At 44.2% G+C, this 21,956-nt stretch overlaps 2 protein-coding genes across 6 annotated transcripts in view; one reads left to right on the forward strand and one right to left on the reverse strand.

The window, feature by feature from the left end:
• The window catches only part of ercc8 (excision repair cross-complementation group 8), a 51,571-nt gene extending 34,005 nt beyond the window's left edge, over positions 1-17,566 (reverse strand). The window contains exons 1-2 of the mRNA XM_055634825.1: positions 17,336-17,566; positions 3,272-3,367 (exon numbers count right to left, since the gene is read on the reverse strand). Coding sequence (XP_055490800.1) covers positions 3,272-3,367; positions 17,336-17,412 — 173 coding nt within the window. The 5' untranslated portion in view covers positions 17,413-17,566. The remainder of the gene's footprint in view (positions 1-3,271; positions 3,368-17,335) is intronic.
• Positions 17,567-17,631: 65 nt separating this feature from the next.
• ndufaf2 (NADH:ubiquinone oxidoreductase complex assembly factor 2) overlaps positions 17,632-21,956 on the forward strand; it is a 67,611-nt gene continuing 63,286 nt past the window's right edge. Inside the window, exons 1-2 of one of the 5 annotated variants that reach the window (XM_055634851.1) lie at positions 17,632-17,704; positions 17,798-17,968. In XM_055634851.1, coding sequence (XP_055490826.1) covers positions 17,906-17,968 — 63 coding nt within the window. In that variant the 5' untranslated portion in view covers positions 17,632-17,704; positions 17,798-17,905. The other 4 variants (XM_055634858.1, XM_055634866.1, XM_055634833.1 and 1 more) reach the window with 4 other exon arrangements.

A 21,956-nucleotide genomic window follows, 5' to 3' on the forward strand; every position in this document is an offset into this window, starting at 1 on the left:
AACAGTGGGAGAAAAGAGTTTTTAAAATTGTAGGTTAGGTTAGTTTAGTTTAGTTAGAGATACAGCGCGGAAACAGGCCGACCAACGATCCCCACTTACTAACACTATCATACACCCACAAGGGATAATTTTTCAATTTACCAAGCCAATTAACCTACAAACCTGTACTTCTTTGAAGTGTGGGAGGAAACTGAAGATCTCAGAGAAAACACACGCAGGTCTTGGGGAGAACGTACAAACTCCGTATAGACAGCACCCGTATTCGGGATCGATCCCGGATCTCCGGAGCTGCATTCACTGTAAGGCAGCAACTCTACTGCTGCACCACCGTGCCACCCTCAAAGGTTAAGATATAAAATGATGCTTATATTATATAATAAATGACAAAAGGTTTTGAATACACAGTTATATTTACTCCTGGATGTGAGAGAAGCACACAATTTTCAAAGATTAAGATTTGATACTCATAACTCCATTTGTCATTTCTCAAAGGAATTTGTGCCTATTGATTCCTCAGCAGTAAATAGAAACTCTGAAGAAAATTTAAATTTTATTAGAGACTAGACTAAGTGGGACCCGTTGAGTCCCATGTTCACACAGGAGGGCTGGTCCCCCGAAGCAATATTCCACCGCTCCACCAATTCCAATATTGGTGGCCAGTGTGGGGGGGGGGGCTTTCTGGAGCGCTGGTATGGGTTCTTGGGGTGGCAGCTCAGTCCCACAAGCCTGATCTGCTGGCAGCTCACTCACGACTGGTGGGCTGGCAGTTGACTCATGGCTATTCCTTGAAATTCCATTTCACGCAAGGTGCAAGGCCACCAAATTCAAATCCATGTTCCTACCATTTCAAGCAGGGTGCAAGGCCACCAAATTCAAGTGCAGTTTCCCACCACTTCAAGCAGGGTGTAAGACCACCGAATTCAAGTGCAGTTTCCAACCACTTCAAGCAGGGTGCAAGGCCACCGAATTCAAGTGCAGTTTCATACCACTTCAAGCAGTGTGTAAGACCACCGAATTCGTGCAGTTTCCAACCACTTCAAGCAGGGTGCAAGGCCACCGAATTCAAGTGCAGTTTCATACCACTTCAAGCAGGGTGCAAGGCCACCAAATTCAAGTACAGTTTCATACCACTTCAAGCTGGATCCAAGGCCACCAAATTCAAGTGCAGTTTCATACCACTTCAAGCAGGGTGCAAGGCCACCAAATTCAAGTACAGTTTCATTCCACTTCAAGCAGGGTGCAAGGCCACCAAATTCAAGTGCAGTTTCATACCACTTCAAGCAGGGTGCAAGGCCACCAAATTCAAATGCAGCTTCATACCATTTCATGAAGGGTAAAACCACCATAAAACCACACAAAACACCAAACTCACAGTTCAGTCGGCACTCAGTGTGTTCAGTTGATTCAAAGCTCAGACAGTCGTGACCTCTCCCTCCCCCATCATGCAGAGATTGAGCCACACCCACACTTCCGGGTTTTATAAATCCCTCCCCCTCCCACCGGAATAGGTGTGGTCTTCATGGCGTGATTGACAGGAGAGAGATTCTCAACATATTTTAAACACTAATAACACTTTTATTTTTTATTGATTGGAAGAATTCTCTGCACCTGCTGGGGGACTGAGTAAGATGGCCAAAAACCACAGCCGTAAGTGGTAGCGTTTTTATCTAAAATCAATATATAGTGCAAACAAGAAGTAAGTGCATTTGCAATAGTGCCTTTTAACTTCAAGCCAAAGCACCCAAACCACCATTTGCAGTAAGTAGTGCCTTTCAACTTCAAGCCAAAGCACCCAAACCACCATTTACAGTAAGTAGTGCCTTTCAACTTCAAGCCAAGGCACCCAAACCATCATTTGCCGTAAGAAGTGCCTTTTAACTTCAAGCCAAAGCACCCAAGCCACCATTTGCAGTAAATAGTGCCTTTCAACTTCAAGCCAAAGCACCCAAACCACCATTTGCAGTAAGTAGTGCCTTTCAACTTCAAGCCAAAGCACCCAAACAACCATTTGCAGGCAGTGCCTTTTTACTTCAAACCAACCATATTTTCATTTTCAAACCACATTAAGGGGACTCACAGTAGAGTATACATGTGTTCAGTGTTATTCAGATCTCAGAGAGACGTGACCCTCTGGCTTACTTCATCTTGCAGAGACTGAGTGAGGCACACCACTTCCTGGTTTTATAGTCCCTCCCCCTCCCTCCAGCAGGGGCAGCAGAGAGAATGGCAAATGTTTTAAAAACATTAATTTTTCTCTGATTTTTCATCGATGGGAAAAATCCTCTGGTCCAGGAAGGCGGACGTGGGCTCCGAGCGAGATGGCCAAAAATGACAGCCTTAGGTGACGGCGTTCTATCAGAAATCGCACCACAGTGGGCCAAAAGCAGTCAAGATCAGACTTTTAGTAATATAGACTAGACTAAGTGGGACCCGTTGGGTCCCATGTTCACACGGGAAGGCTGGTCCCCAACACAATATTCCACCTCTCCACCAATTCCAATATTGGTGGCCAGTGGGGGGGGGGGGGGGGGGGGTGTTCTGGAGCACTAGTATGGGCGTTGTGGGCTGAAGGGACTGGTTTCCAGAGGGCTAGTATGGACATTGTAGGCCAAATGGATTCTTGGGGTGGCAGCACAGTCACTCAAGCCTGATGTGCTAGCAGCTCACTCACGGCTGGTGGGATGGCAGTTGACTCACGGCTATTCCTTGAAATGCCATTTCAAGCAGGGTGCAAAGCCACCAAATTCAAGTGCAGTTTCATACCACGTCAAGTATGGCAAGAATGTCTTTCCTCAGATTTGGAGACCAAAACTGTACACAATACTCCAGATGTGGTCTCACCAATACCCTGTGCAACAAATGCAGTTTCATACCATTTCATGCAGGGTGCAAGGCCACCAAATTCAAATGCAGTGTCATACCATTTCATGTAGGGGGCAAGGCCACCACATTCAAATGCAGTTTCATACCATTTCAAGCAGGGTGAAACCACCATAAAACCGCACAAAACACCACATAAACACCACATTCACAGTTCAGTAGACATTCAGTGTGTTCAGTGTATTCGCAGCTCAGACAGAGTCATGACCTCTCCCTCCCCCATCTTGCAAGAGACTGAGCCACACCCACACTTCCGGGTTTTATAATTCCTCCCCCCTCCCAGAGGTAAGTGGCAGCGTTTTTTTCTAAATATATATACAGAACGACAGGAAGTGGTCAAGATCAGACTTTTAGTAATATAGATATGCAGTACATTGATAGTTATACTCACTACTTTTGCTCAACAGGATCAATATCAAGACTGTTAATTCCACTTCCATGGATTCGCTGTACATCCCTGTCGTTGTTTAATTCCAGATTTAACACTCTGAATATTAAAATAAAGAAATAAATATTTACACATTATGTTTTCAAAATACCAATGGATTTTCGTTCACATAAGTTTAAAAGGAAAATCACTGGGCCTCTTAGTCTTGAGTTGCACTGGACATCAAATCTCCTAGTTCCCCCACTTTCTAGTTGCACTTTTCCAATTCTAACATATCACTTTGCTAGAGACGGACATTTACCACAAATCCTCTCATGCATACATAATCCTGAAAGAGGACCGTACAACATGCCTCAAGCGATTAACTCCAATCAAGCCCCAAAAGAAAAGACAATCTAATCACAAGAAAATCAATGTTCAGAAAGTTTGTGTTTACCTTCACCAACACCGATTTATTTTTAACAATAATATTCATTTTCAATTGATTCTTTTTGTTTGAATTCTTTGTTGCCTACTGAACAAATTCCCAAATGTATTAATAATTATAATAATAGTGATGTAAAGCAATACTGAGATTAAATGACAGTGTGGAATACATAAATATTTCTTTCTTTTAAATATTTATTTTATTAGAAGCAATTGTACAAGGAGAAAGTAATCGACATAACAATTATACAATTTTCGTACAGCTTTGGTTTTAACATTTTATAAACTAATAAGTAAATCAGAAAAAAGAAAAAAGGAAAGAAGGGAAAGGAAGAAGAAAGGAAAAAGAAAATTTCGAAAAAGATACGAAAAAGAAAAAAGAAAAATCCCTGAACTAACGAAGAAGTGCAAAAAAGCAGAGATATGTCCCACTACCCTTCACTACGCCCGCTCACCCGACCCTAGTGTCGGTTTTGAATTTGTGTTCAACCATTATGTTGTTGAAGAAATTCAATGAAATGAGACCATATTTTGGAAAATGTATCTGGTTTGTCAGACAAAACAAGCCTTAATTTTTCTAAATGTAGTGTCTCGGTCATTTCTGTGATCCACATTTTCACTGTGGGACATGTGATCTTTTTCAAGAATTTAAGTATACGTTTTTTCGCAGTTATTAAACCATAGTCAAGGAAGCGTCTTAGGAATATCGTTAACTTAGGGCAGCCCTCTGACATTCCTAATATCCCTAATAAGGCAACTCTTTCTCCTCCCCAGCTAGCCTCTGCTGTGGGGTTCCACAAGGTTCAATCCTTGGCCCCATTCTCTTCTCCCTGTATAGGCTCCCCTTAGGCCAAGTCAATCAAAGGCACGGCATTTCTTTCCATTGCTATGCAGATGATACACAACTCTATCTCCCCCTGAAGCCCAAAAACCGATCAAATCTACTGAACCTTATCCACTGCCTCGAGTATATAACGTGTTGGATGGCCCAGAACATCCTCCAACTAATGAAAGTAAGTCTGAGGTCATCCTTCTTGGCCCCTCGGATTCAATCAAAATGATAGCAGGCAGCCTTGGAAGCCTTACCCCATTACTCAAACCTCACGTCAAAAACTTTGTCGTGATTTTTAACTCAGCATTGAAATTTGACAAACAAGTCAATGCCGTGGTAAAGTAAGTAAGTTTTATTTATATGGCACGTTTTAAGTCAACTCGCATTGACACCAAAGTGCTTTACATAAAATATATAATAAGTTTCCATACAAACCATAGAAAAAGGTTAAAAAAAAAAAAAAATGGACACAAACATTACAGATTTCAACACAAACGTCCCCCCACAGCAGAATCAAAAAATTCCACTGTGGGGAAAGGCACCAGAAAGTTAAGTCCTCTTCCTCTGTGAAACACCCGAGGTCGGGGCCCATTTGTGGCCTTGCAGCCAGTCCGATAATTTTCAGGGCCCTCTTGCCGTGAAGATGGAACTCCAGCGTCGGGTGAAACATTCCTCAGCGGCTTGGAAGGTCTGGAGCGGCTGCCTCCTCTCCGGAGACCGGGGCAGCTCCGACCCCGGCAAACTAGATCCCAGGCTCCGCGGCGCTCCAAATCCAGCGCCGCCCGTGGCCAGACGCCCGCAGCCACAGCTCCGCGATGTAGGGAGTCGGTGGCCACAGCACTCTGGAGCTTACCGCACGGCGACCCGGTAAGGCATCACCCGCTCCATGATGGTGTCCCAGCGCTGCGCCGCCGCCGAATGCTCTAGTCCCGGCCGGTCCCGACAGGAAACGCCGCTCCATTCTCGATGGTAGGCCGCGAGGACGGGGAGAAGAAGCATCTCGGAGGGATGCTGCCTCTTCGACCAGGTAAGGGACTAAGAAACAAAGTTTCCCCCTTCCCCACCCCCACCCACCACAAAAAAGACCTCCAACTAACATTTTTGGACAGGACTTAAAATAAAAAAAAGTGAAGAGCTAGCTTCTTCCAGCTTCGGACGATAGCTAAAATAAAACAATTCCTCCAGTTTGATGACCTCGAAAAGATCATCCACACATTTATCTCCACCCGCCTCGATTACTGCAACTCCCTTTACATTGGCATCAGCCAATCTTCCCTGTCCCACCTGCAACTGGTCCAAAACGCCGCAGTGAGACTCCTGACGGGCACCCGAAAAAGGGACCACATCACCCCGATTCTGGCCTCTCACCACTGGCTCCCTGTGCGGTTCTGAATAAATTTCAAGATCTTTCTTTATGTCTACAAAGCCCTTAACGGGCTTGCCCCCACCTACATCAAAAGTCACCCCACCACCAGAGAAAGAACCAAATTGTTCTATAATGTTTAGAACATTTGGAATACTAACAAGGGGATTAGTAATGTATAAAAGTACATCATCTGCATTTAACGAGATTTTATTGGTGGTATATTTGGTATTGTATCCATAAATGCCTGAATGGGACCTGATACTCTCGGCAAGAGGTTCTATGGCTAAAGCAAATAACATTGGAGAAAGGGCACATCCTTGTCTGTTACCCCTAGATAAATAAAATGTAGGTGAAAGCATTTGATTTGTCAGTATTCTAGCTGTCAGATTAGTGTAAAAAAGCTTCTCCCATAAAGTAAAGTTTTCTCCCAATTGAAATGTTTCCAAAACTGTGAAAAGATAAGGTCATTCCACTTGGTCGAAAGCTTTTTCTGCATCTAGAGAAATAATTGTTAGATCTTCATTTGGCATTCTCTGCGAATATATTATGTTAAACAAACGTCTCAAATTATAAAATGAGTGTCGTTTAGGTATAAACCCAGTTTGATCTGGATGTATTAGTTTACCGATAACCAAGCATAATCTACAAGCCAAAGTCTTAGCTAGTATCTTCTGATCCGTATTTAAAAGGGCTATTGCCCTATAGGATCCAGGCTCCACGAGATTTTTATCTTTTTTTGAAATTAAATCATTAAATTTTTTATAAAATTTGTTACTAAACCCGTCCGGGCCAGGAGTTTTTCCACTTTTCAATGATTTAATAGTCTCTACGATGTCTTTTGTTGTTATCTCTGCTCCTAATTCATCCCGTTCCTCCTAATTAAGGAATGGGAGATTGCAATTCTCAAGAAAACTTTTCATCTTTGCAGGATCGGCTATTCTGTTGTGTTTGATGAATATAGTGTTTGGTAGAATTGTAAGAATCTTTCATTAATATCATTAGGCAATGTATGCAGATCTCCTTTTTCTGATCTAATTTTGTGTATTGTTTGGTCATTCTCTAATTTGCGGAGTTGACGAGCTAGTTGCTTGTGTGGTTTATCAGCAAATTCAACAATTTTTTGCTTAGTATAATGAAAAACCCTAATAATTTTTGCAGAGAGAATCTGGTTTAATTTAAATTTTAATGCAGCTATCTTATTATGTTTTGCAATGGTTGGGTCAGCCGCGTTTTCTAGGTCTAACTGTTTTATCTGTTTTTCTAATTCCAATTGTTCAGTCTTATTTTTCTTTGAAAAGCTTGGTATGCAATAATACAGCCTCTAACATAGGCTTTAATAGTTTCCCACAGCAAAGATGGAGAAATACCGGGGGTCATTTGTCTCAAAAAATGTTTTCATCCGTAGCTTCAGATAGTCACAACAACTTGCCTCAGCTAGTATTTGTGGGTTGAATCTCCAAAACGATTGTTTATTATACATTCCTTCCAATTTTACTGAAAAAGTGAGAGGACAGTGATCCAAAATAATAATGTTGTGATATTTTGGGTTGTAGGTAAAAGGGATAAGTTTGGCATAAACCAGGAAATAGTCAATTTGAGTATAAATTTTATGAACACCTGAATAAAGAGAGTATTCTCTTCCAGACGGATTGGCAATCCTCTATACGTCACATGTTTGTATTATTTATATAATTGTTTAAAAGTTCACTCGATTTTGAAGTACTTTTCCTTTGACGTGAAGATTTATCCAAGTATTGATCTAATACACAATTTAAATCTTCCCTCATTATCAAATTCTGCTGACCAGAGTCTGAAATTATATTAAATATTTTATTAAGAAATTGGGGATTATCTAAATTAGGAGCATAAATATTCACCATAGTCAATTGATTGAGTTGAATACAATTCCCCGGATATTATAATGCACCTGCCTTCCTTATCAGCTATAGTGGATTTGCGTTTGAATGCTATACCTTTACGAATTCGAATTGCTGTTCCTCTTGCTTTGGAAGAAAACGTAGAATGATATAATTGACCAATCCAGCTACCCTTCAGCCTGTTGTGAGCTCCATTTTTGAGATGTGCGGCCTGAAGAAATATTATATCAGTATTAATAGATTTGAAGTGGGCTAATACTTTACCCCTTTTAATTGGCTCATTAACGCCTCTAACATTCCAACTACAAAATGTAATTCCTCCTATTTTCCTAGCTACATCATCTTGCATTGTAAAGCTTACATGGTCTCTTTTGATTTAAATGGTCCAACACATTATTTGAAATATTTCCTTTAATTACTGGGTGGGTGAGCCCTATCCCCTTTTCCCCTATCCCCCAGAGATATCTCCAAGAAAAATGTGCATTAGTAAAGATAGGTAAGATATTTAATAACAAAATTATAAAGTGAAAAAGAGAAACAACAGAAACTACAGCATATAGGAATGCTGCTGGTGAATACCACCCAACGGTGGTTGGATTAGTGAAAGCTTCCGTAGGATAGATAATATTAAATAACTCCGCACCTTAAGGAGTTAATAAAAACTAAACAGAACAAACCTTAAAAATGTTTAACAGCATTTAATTCCGTCAGGGAATCAACATTCCCAAGAAGTTAAGTATCTTGGTGCTCTAACTAAGTAGTTGAATATTGAGAAGTTTAACTAATATACGGCACTTATTACTTAACTTTCTATTAATACTGTTTAGACATATTATTCGACTCTAAGTCAGTAGATTTATAACAACTTATTGATTACAAACGGTTTCACACACTCATTTTCTCCCTCTCTCAAGTTCTCCAAAACTTTCCAAAACATTCTCAAAACTTTCTCAAATCTTTCCAAGACTTTCTCAAAACTTTCCAACGCTTTCCCAACCGGTCTCACACAATTGTTCTCTCTCTCCCCCTGTCCCTCTCTTCCTTTTTCCATCTCTCCCTCTTCCCTTCCCTCTCTCCCAAAACTTTCTCAAACAGTGTCCTGGGCAGACTTGAATGCTTTATCAGGATCGGTAATAAAGGATTCAGTCCCTATATAAGTAACTCGCAATTTGGCAGGATATAATAGGTCAAATCGGAGGTCTGGTATGTCCCTCAAAATAGCTCTTGACTTGGAGAAGAGTGCTCTTTTCTTAATGACTTCAGCAGGAAAGTCTCTGAAGATTCGTATGTTTTCACCTTAAAAAGTTAGGTTTCTGTTGTTGGCAACTTTCTGCAGAATGTCCTCTAGAACATGGCAATGATGTACCCTCAGGATGAAATGTCTTGGTGGGGCTGTGCTGTATGACCGGGCTCTCAGAGCTCTGTGAGCCCGGTCAAGTCTAGGTTTTTCATCCAAAGAGAGTACGTTTTGAAGTAGTTGAGCCGTGAAATCTCGAAGATTTCGGCCACGTTCTTTGCCTTCTTTCACTCCAACAATCCTTAGGTTCTGATGTTTAGAGCGCCCTTCCAAATCAAGACATTTTTCTGTTACTTTGGCTAGTAACCCGGAGATACGTTCCACCTCAGCTGTCAGCCGGTCTGTTGCCTTGACATTTGAAGCCACAGTAGTTTCCAATTCCCGAATAGCCTCACTTTGTTTTTGTGAAGTAGCAAGGATAGGTTCCAACTTACGGCTGATGTCGGTTTCAAGCCTGTGGATTTCCCCTTTCAGGTTGGAATTCACCTCCTCTATACGGGCATCAATCTTGTCAATCTTGCCACAGATTTCTGCCTTCGCAGCCGAAAGCTCCTGACACAGTGCTGAATGGATCTCCTGCACCAAACCCAGAGTTTGCCATGCTGCTTCCTCTTGGGGTGTGCCATACTCGAGGTCGAGGCTTCTTCTTGGCCTTCAGTAACTTTCGGTTGATGTTTCGGCCGTTTAGGCAGACGCCTACCTTTCATTTATTAAAAGTACGGGGGTTGCGTTCTGATGACGTTACTTACGCGACTGCTGAACGTCTGCCGGTGAGTATTTTTAGATCTGTCCAATTTGGATTTTCAGTAGTTTTTCGGCGTTTTAACAGTGTGGACGTGAATAGTGCGTGCCCTAAGCCACCATAGCGCCACCGGAAGTCTAAATAACTATATTAATAAAGTAATGTAAAGCAATACTGAGATTAAATGACAGTGTGGAATACATAAATATTTCTCCTCAAGAAAAAAACTCAAGAATTGGCAGGATTGAGCTAGAACTTCCGGTGGCGCTGGTGCCAGCAGCCTCCACCTACAGCCCGGTATCTTTTTGTTTTTTTTGTTTATTTTGTTATGTTAAAAGTGTATTTTTTTGTGTTTTTTTGTGGGGGAAGAGGGCACGGTGCGGGGGATACCGTCCTTCAGCCGCTTCCTGGTGAGGACGCGACTATTATTCGAGTCGCGTCCTCGCCCCCCCCCCCCCCCCACAGCGGCCTACCTACCTGGATTGGTGCGGCCTTTCCTGCCGGGATCGACCGGAGCTCCAGCAGCGGCGGGACAGCGCTGGAACATCGCGGGGCTGGCGATGCCTTACCGGGGGTCGCCGTCTGGAGCCCGGAGTGCTGGACCTGCTGCACCAACATCAAGGAGCTGCGGTTTGCAGAGCTCCCAACGCGGGCGGCGCTGATGGACAGCGCGGGGTCCTGTGACTCTGCCCAGCTCGGCCTGTGGACTCAGGAGCGGCAGACTCCAGCAGCGGGAGGCGGCTGATCAGAAGGTCTGGGCCGCTGAGGAGGAGGATGCTCACCGTCGGGGCTCGGCGTCAGCGTTCCACCAGCCCGGCGTGAGGGCCTGAACATCGGGCCACCCGGGGCGGCGACTGCAGGTGCTCGGAAGGCCCCGACTACGGATGGACACGGAGGGGAGGCTGGCTGGACTATGGTGCCGTCCTCACCTGGGTGCCATTTATGTTATGTTGTGTTGTGGACTTTTTGTGTTTGTGCTTTTGTTAAATTTTTAATTCAATTTCAATTTTATTTTTTTAATATGTTTTATTATTTATTTATTATTTATTTTTATTATTTTTCTTGTGATTTTTTTTAACGATACTGCTGTACGGGAAATTCATTTCGTTGTCTCAAAGTGAGGCAACGACAATAAAATTTAAATACAAGAATACAAGAACAGTTAATGATAACTCCATTGAACTTCTGTGTGCTTTTGTCCTTTGCTTCCTCCATCACCTAGTTGGACGAGACTGCCCTCTCTTGGTTTCATTAATATCTCTATAATTGTAGCCAGATTCGGCTCTGTAATGATCTCTTTTCTTGCCATGATATTGTTCATTCCAGAGTCGTCAAATCTCTTCAATCTCATCCTCTTCTTCCTTTACAAGTGTCTCGTGGTTTGATTAACAGCAAACAATGTGAGATTACACATATACACTGATGACACTACACATCTATCTCATCTAAGTATATTTTGTTTGTCACACTGCTTGATCGATATGCTATGCTTGATGAGCTGAAAATTTGGGATTGAATATTGGGAAGATATAAACCAACGTGTTTCTTCTCTATCACCTACTTAATCCATCTCCCCTGCATCCCTCTCCCCATACTCTGTAACTAAATTACAACATTTGCAACTTTGGCCTCTAACCTCAGTTTTTTGCATCCTCCAGTCAGAGAGTGAATCAGGGAGTTGCGAAGGGAATGGTCCCTTCAAAATGCTGAATTGCTAGGGGTTGCCCAAATTCCAGAAAATGTAAAAGGGGGAAAAAAGAGCATTATGGAACTAAGCCCCATGACAGAATCTGAAACATGATAATCCATGTTGATATTCGATGCAGTAGTGAGGAATTGAAAAGAGGGATTAGGTGGGATATTAATCAAATGTCTATGTTATTTTGGGCTATTTACCATCTTAAATGATATAAAAAATAATGCTAATGCTGGAAATCTCAACCAAAAACAGAAAATGCTGGAAACACGGGAAAGTTACCTACAGAAGGAGAAAATTAGAATTTGTTTCAGGTGAAGCATAGACTTGGAGACCATTTTGCCGAACACACGCTCTATCCGCCAAGGCTATGCTGGAGCTTCCAGTTGAAGGGTCTCAACCCGCAGCGTTGTCCATTCCTTCTCTCCAGAGATGCTGCCTGTCCCACTGAGTTACTCAAGCTTTTTGTGTCTATTCACAGTTGACCTTTTATAACTCCCCATCCCATTCCCCTTCTGACCTTCCTGCTCTGGGCCTTCTCCATTGCCAAAGTGAGGCCAGATGCAAACTGGAAGAGCAACATCTCATATCTCACCTGGGTGGTTTGCAACCCAATGACTTGAACACTGAATTGTTCAATTTCAAGTAGCACCTGCTCCACCCCCCGCCCCCCCCCCCCCTTTCCCCAAACAACCCCTCCCTTTCCTGTTTCCCCACCCCATGCCTACCCATTCCTTTCATCATTCCCCACCACCCCAGTCACCTTGCTGCTTTTTCTCCTTGGCACTCCTCTCCCATCCCCATGTCTCATATTTATTTTTATCCCCATCTTTCCCCTCCCACTTCCATCATATCCATCACTCCAGCTTTACACTTCACTGCTCCACTTCTTTCCATATTACACCCTTTTGTATCTTTTCCACCTCCAGCCCTTTTCACTATCTCCATCCATCTGCCAATTACCCACCTCATCCATATCCACATATAATTTGTCTGGGTTTGCTTCACTCCACCTATCTTTTCCAGCTTTCTCTCCCATTCCATATTTCTGAAGAAAGCTTGACGGAAAATGTTGTCTCTCCATTCCCTCCACAAATGCTGACTAACTGAGTTCCACCAACAGTTTGTGTTTTGCTTACCATTAAGCATTTCATTTCTTTAGTGTAGAAGACAGAGCTTTCCATAAGTTAAGGTAATGTCCAATTCACCTCTAACCTACTGAAGACATTGGACGTTGTCTACAGACCTGATACGTTACTATGCGCTACAATACTGAGAGCAATATTCTGCACTTTGTATATTTGCATTTGCTCTAACCATTGTACTTTAGTTTAATTTAATTTATGTATAGTATATCTGATCTGTTTGGCAAGCATACAGAACAAAGCTTTCCATTGTACCTCGGTTCACGTGACAATAATAAACCTGAACCTAACCTAAACCTAACAGGGGCAGAAAAAGCTGGAGTGACTCAGCGGGACAAGCAGCATATCTGGAGAGAAGGAATGGGTGATGTTTCGGGTCAATACCCTTCTTCAGACAAAGTCATGGGAAAGGGAAACGAGAGATATAGGCGATGATGTAGAGAGATAAAGAACAATTAATGAAAGATACGCAAAAACGTAACGGTGATAATAGAAACAGGCTACCTCTAGCTGTTTGTTAGGTGAAAACGAGAAGCTGGTGCGACTTGGGTGGGGGAGGGTTAGAGAGAGAGAGAGGGAATGCCAGGGTTACTTGAAGTTGGAGAAATCAATATTCATACCACTGGGCTGTAAGCTGTGATAAATATGAGATACTGTCCCTCCAATTTGCGTTTAGCCTCACTCTGACAATGGAGGAGACCTAGGACAGAAAGGTCAGTGTGGGAATGGGTAGGAGAATTAAAGTGCTTAGCAACCGGGAGATCAGGTAGGTTCAGGCGGACTGAACAAAAGTGTTCAGCGAAACGATCGCCCAGTCTATGTTTGGTCTCACTGATGTATAAGAGTCTACATCTGAACAATGGACACAGTAGATGAGATTGGAAGAGGTGCAAGTGAACCTGTGCCTAACCTGAAAGAACTGTCGGGGTCCCTGGACAGAGTCGAGGGAGGAGGTATTGGGACAAGTGTTAAAGAGTCACAGCGGGCCCTTCGGCCCAACTTGCCCACACCGGCCAATATGTCCCAGCTATATTAGTCCAACTTGCCTGCGCTTAGTCCATATCCCTCAAACCTGTCCCATCCATGTACCCGTTTAATTGTTTCTTAAACGTTGGGATATTCCCAGCCTCAACTACCTCAGCTTGTTCCATACACCCACCAGCCTTTGTGTGAAAAAATTAACCCTCAGATTCCTATTAAATATTTTCCCCTTCACCTTGAACTTATGTCCTCTGGTCCTCGATTCCCCTACTCTGGGCAAAAGACTCTGTGCATTTACCTGATCTATTCCTCTCATGATTTTGTATACCTCTTTAAGATCACCCTTCATTCTACTGTGCTCCAAGGAATAGAGACCCAGCCTACTCAACCACTCCTGATAGCTCATACCCTCTAGTCCTGGCAACATCCTCATAAATCTTCTCAGGACCCTTTCAAGCTTGACAATATCTTTCCTATAACATGGTGCCCAGAACTGAACTCAATATTCTAAATGCGGTCTCACTAACATCTTATACAACTGCAACATGACCTCCCAACTTCTATACTCTGACTGATGAAGGCCAATGTACCAAAAGCTTTTTTGAACACATTATCTACCTGCGACTCGACGTTCAAGGAACCATGCACCTGCACTCCTAGTTCACTCTCCTCTACAACACTCCCCAGTGGCCTAACATTCACTGTGCAGATCCTGCCCTTGTTAGACATCCCAAAATGCAACATCTCACTTCTCTATATTAAATTCTATCAACCATTCCACAGCCCACCTGGCCAATCAATGCAGATCCTGGTGCAATCTTTCACAACTATCTTTGCTATCTGTAAAACCACCTATTTTTGTAACATCAGCAAACTTGCTAATCTTGCCCTGTATGTTCTCATCCAAATCATTGATGTAGATCAGGGGTCTCCAAACTATGGCCCGTGGACCACATTTGGCCCGCCACAAGATTTTATCCAGCCCGCAGCAAGCTCCATGAGGCGGGCTATTTAACAGGTTCTGAGGTAGCGCAGCTTTCGAGATACAGCGCGGAAACAGGCCCTTCGGCCCATCGAAATGATGCCCGTATGCACTACCACTATCCTACATGCACTCGGGACAAATTCAATTAACCTGCAAATGTGTAGTGTGGGAGGAAACCAGAGCACCCGGAGAGAACCCACGCAGGTACAAACTCCGTACAGACAGCACCCGTGGTAGGGATGGAATCCGGGTCTCTAGTGCTGTGAGGCAGCGACTCTACTGCTGCTCCTGTGTTGCAAAGGCACGTGGTAGCGTGGGGTGGGGAGTGGAGCGAGGGGGAGGGGGAGGAGGTGGAGGAGGGGAACTGGTTGGCGGCAGGGTCGGCCAGGGTCGGTGTGTAGCAGTCTCCCCCCGTGAGGGTGACCCATGAACAGCTCCCGTTCTGGGGTTGCCACACTGACATGGACCCTTTGACCGGGTCTCCGCCGATGCGTGCCGGTGAAAAAGTTACTTTTATAACTACTAAACCAGGTTCGCTTCTTAATAAACAGACACCACACAAACTGTTTGGTAGACCAGTTCAAAACTTTACTTAACATCGGCCGATGGAAGGGAGCGAGAATTCCAGATAAGTGACCAATGTAGACACTTAACTGTGCTCAGCCACCTTCTCTGAACAACAGAATTACATTGCCTTAAATAGGGTCTTTTTTGGCCCCTTAGCAATTTCCACAGACATTAGTCATGGTCAGAGGTACAGGAAAAGGTTTCCACAGAATGCATCACATCAAAGGCCTTTTGTTTACATGGTACAAGATATACTAAAAACATTGGCCATTTGCTTTAGGTTATTTTATCTCCAGAGATCACCCTAGCTCTTTTCGCTGCTTCCTCTCTGTCACTTGGTCCCTCATAAACATAGACCATTTGTTTACAAAGATGTGACTAGCTATGTCTCTCTTCCTCTCTGTCACTTCCTCACTTGGGAGACAATGTTATAGGATTTATTATCTCACACACCCGCAACCTAAGGCAAGCCTAATTTGACACTCAATATAAGCTGTAAGCTAGCCCAGAAACCAATTTAATATCTTCTTATATTTTTAACTAAAATTCGGTTTCATCACCGGTGCGGCCAGGGGAATCCACTCCTGCCCTTCTTTTTTCTCTTTCTCTTTCTCTTTCTCTCCCTCTCTCTCTCCGTCTCTCTGTATCTCTGTCTCTCCCACCTCTCTGTCTCTTTCTCCCCCTCTGTGTGTCTCTCTCTCCCCCCCCCCCATCTCTCTCTCTCTCTCTCCCTCCTGTGGATCGGTTCCCTCCCTCGGTGGATCGGTAGCCGGCTGTGTGTGTGTGTGTATATGTGCCCGATGGGTGAGCATAATGCATGCGTGGGTCCTTGTTAATATGCCTGAGGGGTGATCACAGTGTATGTGTATGTGTGTGAGGGAGAGAGATAGAGAGATTGTGTGCGAGCCTGTGTGTGGCTCTGTCTGTCTGTGAGTCCATGTGTGCGTTTCGATATGTGTGTGTCAGTGTGTGGGTGTATATGTGTCAGTGTGTGTGTGTGTGTGTGTGTGTCAGTGTGTGTGTGTATGTGTGCGTATGTGTCATTTCTTTATTTTTTCCTACTGCCCGCAAAAATGTGCCAAATATATAATGTGGCCCACATGCTGAAAAGATGAGGCCCCTGATGGAGATGACAAACAGTAACGGGCCCAGCACCGAACCCTGAGGTACACCACTAGTCATATGCCTCCAAGTAACCTTCCACCATCACCCTCTGCTTCCTTCCATGGAGCCAATTTGCTATCCATTCAGCTATCTCTCCTTGGATCCCATCTAACCGTGCATCTTCTGCAGTTGCAGGGGAAGGTACCTGGAGAGGGGGTGGTTTAAGTGGGAAGGGATGAGTTACCAGGGAGTTGTGGAGGGACCGTTCTCTGTGGAAGACAGAAAGGGGTGGAGATGATTGATGTAATTAGTGCTGGGATTAGCGTTGCAACAATCTCAGAGGGTTATGTGTTGTATGCAACGGCTGATGGGGTGAAAGGTAAGGACTAGGGGGACTATCTCTGCTATGACTAGGTGGAGGGCGGAGCTGCAGGGTATGGAGGAGACACAAGTGAGGGCCTCATCTATGATGGGAGAGGGGAACCCTGTTCCCTAAAGAATGAGGACATCCGGGATGTCCTGATTTGGAACACCTCATCTTGGGCCAAAAGGTGCATGGACGGAAGAATTGGGAGTAGGGGATAATCTTTGCAGGAAGCAGGGTTGTAAGAAGTGTAAACCTAAGAGAGATACAAAAAGCTGGAGTAACTCAGCGGGACAGGCAGTATCTCAGGAGAGAAGGAATGGGTGACGTTTCGGCTCGAGACCCTTCTTCAAACCTAAGAGCGAATGCTGAATACAAAACGTACTTAAAGTGGAAGAAGTGCCAGTGAATTGTTGGTTCACACCGAGGGACTATTTGGATCTATGGAACTTTCAGTTCAACAAATCTTTATTAATTCTGGTGAAAACGTTTTGATTTGTAAACTCTCTCTGTCTCCACTGTCGCTACTTCATCAGTTGCGCGTGTCCAGTATTATCCGCTTTGTTTACATCAAAAGCAAACTGCTGATGTTACACTAGTTACACTAGTTAGCTCATGGTGCGCCCTTGTTCCTGCGTTGTGACAGGTGATGATTAATTGCAAGAGCGCTCACTCCATCACTAACCTCCGTGTGGACTCGGCTCGCTTCACTCTCAGCGGATCATCGCAGCCGCTCCGCCGAGCTGCCAAAAGGGCGAGCATCGCCGTGAAACCCCGACCAGCCGCATCGAGCCCAAGCCCGTTGTATTGCCCCACCAAGGGGTGCGAGGGTGGCGACCAGAGACCGGGGTCTGCCGCCAGCAATGGGCCGAGTGCAGGACGTTCACATGACAACGGCCTCCACAGCCGCCATGTTGAGAGAGGCGGGCGGAGGCAAAGAGAAGGCGTTGGGTTGGCTGCTGCCGCCCGCCCGCCCGCGCACCAATGGGCGGCTTCAATGTTGACGGGGTGCAGGGAAAGTGCCAGACCCTGGTGCAGACCAAAGATTATAGAGGTCTGGTGCAGACAGACCAAAGATTATAGAGGTCTGGTGCAGACAGACCAAAGATTATAGAGGTCTGGTGCAGACAGACCAAAGATTATAGAGGTCTGGTGCAGACAGAGCATAGATACCAGAGTCTGTGTGGTGGCGCTGCCTCCGCTATGAATCCAATCCGGACTCTACTGACACGAATGTTTGGGCTTGTGAAACATCATGTGGGCACCGATCAGTTGGGGAACAAGTATTATTACGTGCCCCAGCAGAAGACGTGGACGGGTGAGTGGACGTTGACACTTGTCATATGGAAGAGGAGTAGAATTCGGCCATTCGGCCCATCAAATCTACTCCGCCATTCAACCATGGCTGATCTATCTCTCCCTCATGTCTCCTCCCCATAACCTCTGACATCTGTACTAATCAAAAATCACATTGTGGGCGCCGCCTCTCCCCGAGACATTGGGCTGGAGGAGAAAGAGTGAGTGTGTCGCCCCAATACAGCGTTGTGACAGCCGGCGTGAAGTTGCTTGTAATGTTCATCATCTCGGTTTCTGGTAAGGATATTATGGCCACCAGGCAGGAACCGATGATGTTTGAACTGACAAGCTGATGTCCCCTTGTAATTGCCTCACTTTCTATTTTGCCTTGAATTTGCTTCAACCCGAGATTTATCAAGCGATGTTTTTAACGGGTGGGAAAGTGCGTGTCATATGTAACGAAATTTTCTGTCACGTGAGGGGGGAACCATTGACCTTTGGTGAAATTCTTAGCCGGCGTGAAGTTGCAGCAGCACCACAACAGGTTTGTAAACACCTTGTACTCAATGGATAACTGAACCATTAAATTCTTACTTGCAGCAGCACAACAGGTTTGTAAACACAGTACTCAATGGATAACATAACAAACAAACAAAAAAGTTCAATAAATAAAAAGAAAGCATAGTACAGATCAAAGCAAAACCAAAATCTTAAGTGCAACCAAGACAGTTTGGAGTTTAGTTGTTCATCGTGTTCATTATCTGATGATTGTTGGGAAGACCCTGTTCCTAAACCTGGTTGGGAAGACTTCACAGTTTTCAGATTCCTATGCAGTAAACCTTCACGATTACAGACATCTAAATAACGGATTTCAGTTATAGTGGACCGAGGCGTCCATATTTGGTAGTTGTTGGTGGGCGGCACGCAATGCAGCATTGGGCAGTGGAAAAGCTGGAGGCAGGGGGAGAGCAAGCAGTAAAATACTCTCAAGAACATTGCATTGGGCATAGGTTTGCAGCATCTGCCACAAAGTGAGGTCCTGGGGTGTTGCATGCAGACGCAGCGTGCGCCACTGCTTCTGTGTCACCCGGACAACGTGTGCCTCAGTCGCCTGGTAATGGCGCAAGGCTACTGTTGCACCGCCCCCACTTCCGCCAACTTACCTATTGAGGTGGCGCCACATGGCGTGCTTCCGGGTTGCAGGAGTGCAGAGAGAGAGCGACGTGAAGGTAGTTTGACTACCAGGCCCATCACTGGAGCATCCCATGTGGGACCAGAGTCTGCGGAAGTCACGGGGAAGTGTGAATTCCCGCTGCTTTAACCCTCCTCTTACTGCGCCATGTTTCTTCCCACCGGGCCTTGGGTTAAACTAGTTATTATTTACCCCCCTTACTCGGTTATCACAATCACAATCACAATAATACTTTATTAGCCAAGTATGTTTTGCAACATAGAGGAATTTAATTTGCCAAGTCAATCATCCAAATAAAAAGCAAGAGAACACACAAAACACATTTTAACATAAACATCCATCACAGTGACCCTCCACACACCTCACTGTGATGGAAGGCGAAAAAAAGTTCAATCTCTTTCCTTTGCTCTCCCGCGGTCGGGGGCCTCGTGCTTTCGTTGATGGGATGATCTTGACTTCCGTAGCCGGCCGTGGGCCCTCCCCGTCGAGGTGATCAGCTCCTGCATCGGGGGTAGGTCAGCTCCCCCGCACCGGACAATCGAACTCGGCATCGGGGCTGGTTGAACCTTCCGCGGCATTGGAGCTCCTGACATCCACAGCCTCTCACGAGACCCTGAGCTCCCAATGTAAAGTCTGCAGGCCACGTTTGAAGCGATCCCAGGCAAGGGATCGGCTCAGATGTTAAGTCCACGCCTCCGCCGTGGGGCCCGAGGTCAGTCCGAGGAGGCCTCCAGCTCCATCGACGGTAGGCCGCAGAGCGACCGGAGAATGCGATCCAAAAATTAATCGCATCTCCGGTAAGGTAAGAAAGTGAACATAAAAGTTTCCCCCACCCCCCCACATAAAACAAACTGGAGAACATTTACACAGACTTTTAACACACACTAAAAATGGTTTAAAAAAAAAGACAAAAAAGCAAACAGGCCAATCCTGCAGCGCCCCTGATGGTATAGTGGACAATCAACCATAGTGGACAATCAACAATAACGGACACTATTCCTTCCCCCCTGTGGTCCATTATAGCAAGGGTTTACTGTCCCATCTTCCCGATGACAGGGATGAATTGTGAGTGTTCATGATAATGCTGGCTGTCTTTTTGGGACAGCGTCTCCTGTAGATTCCCTCGTGGTTGGGGAGGTCAGCATTCATGATGGACTGGGTAGTGTTCACCATTTTGTTGGAATCTCCTTTGTTCCTGGGCATTTGAGTTGCTGAACTAGGCTGTAGTGCAACCAGTCAATATGCTCTCTACTGTATACCTGGAGATGTTCCAGAGAGTATTCGTCGAGATAGTGAATCTCTTCAATCTTCTAACGAAGAAGAGCCGTTGATTGGCTTTCTTTACGAATGCATGAGTATGCTGTGTCGAGGTTATCTGCTCTGTTTGGCTCATTGTAATTGCTTCCGATGAGATGCATGGACGTCTGAATTGCATAGAGCATCCCAATTTTACAATGGACAGTGTGCTCCAGGCACATGATATCAACCTGTCAAGTCTGTGCCCATCATATTATCCGTTTCCAGTGTAAAAGCAGTGTAATTTGCTCCAAGTAGGAATGAAATTTGAAAGCTTCCACCTTAGCAACCTCAAGAACCATTCAGGCATCGTTCAGAACAAATAGATTTCTATCATCAAGTTTCATACAAAGTTTATCTTGCAGTCAATGTAAGTTCTGCTGGATGCTTTTTTTTAGTCAGTGATGAGTGGAGTGCACACTTCAAAGGCTGTGTTCTGTGGCCAACTCAAGGATTGCATGTGAATTAGTGAAGGCCCAAAGTTTTGATATGATAAGTTGTCATTGACAACATGATTCAAGAAATTCAGTCGTCTTATTGTCATCTACAAAATATCGACACCTGTTCAGCTTGGAGTAACAGGCCAAAGCTGGTGCAATTCTTGCAGAGAATCCAGGGTGAGATCATCAGGAAGCAATGTGTGCCGTAAACTTCTTCTGGCCAAACAGTTTTTACGCACTCGCAGGAAGGTTTGCTGCTTATGCATGAGACACCCTTCCCAGATTCCTGCCACTGATTGGCTAAATCAAAAATGTTGAGTGATCTTATGGTTATGAAAAATAGTAATTGCTGTAATGTGGTAAATACTGCAGCCATTGTGCCCACAATAACCAGATAATTTGTTTTAATTGTATTAGTTTAATGATAAATATTAGCCTGTTCTCTTTTTTTGTTAGTGTCATAGGATCTTGAACACCCATCAAGAGGGCAGATGGGGATCAGTTTGGTGTTTCATTCAAAATACATCATTGGACAGTATTTAGGAGGTATGCACTCTACATATCTTTGACAAAAAAAACATAAAAACAACAAAATATGCACTGCATGTAGGCTAGGTTTCTCATGAAACTTGCTGACATTTTTTGATAACATTTACATTTTTTCTAATCAAAGGGTCCAGACATTGTAAAGGAAATAAATGTATTTAATTTATTTGGCATTTTTCATGACCTCAGGATTTTAATCCTGTCTGAACCAAGTGATCAATCCATACTTTATTCTATAGTTCCTCATACGGCGTCCTTTTACACCAAGGCTTTACAGTTTCTCAACAAATTCTTAAATAATTGAATACATAATGAATACTTTTTATATTCTCAAAGAGTGTGTTGCTAGTATTATTACATCGTGAGTAATAATGTTGTGACAAGGAATGGAGGGGAATATTTTTCAGTAATTATTTAATTGCAGCATTCGTTTTGTCCAGGATTGAAATGGTAGAAGAGTAATGAACCTGAGAACTGTTTCACTGCAGCAGACTGGCCAGGAGATGGCAGATTTTTTTAATCCAAAACCACGTTAA

Source organism: Leucoraja erinacea, chromosome 1, assembly GCF_028641065.1.
Source record: "Leucoraja erinacea ecotype New England chromosome 1, Leri_hhj_1, whole genome shotgun sequence".
Classification (NCBI taxonomy): domain Eukaryota; kingdom Metazoa; phylum Chordata; class Chondrichthyes; order Rajiformes; family Rajidae; genus Leucoraja; species Leucoraja erinaceus.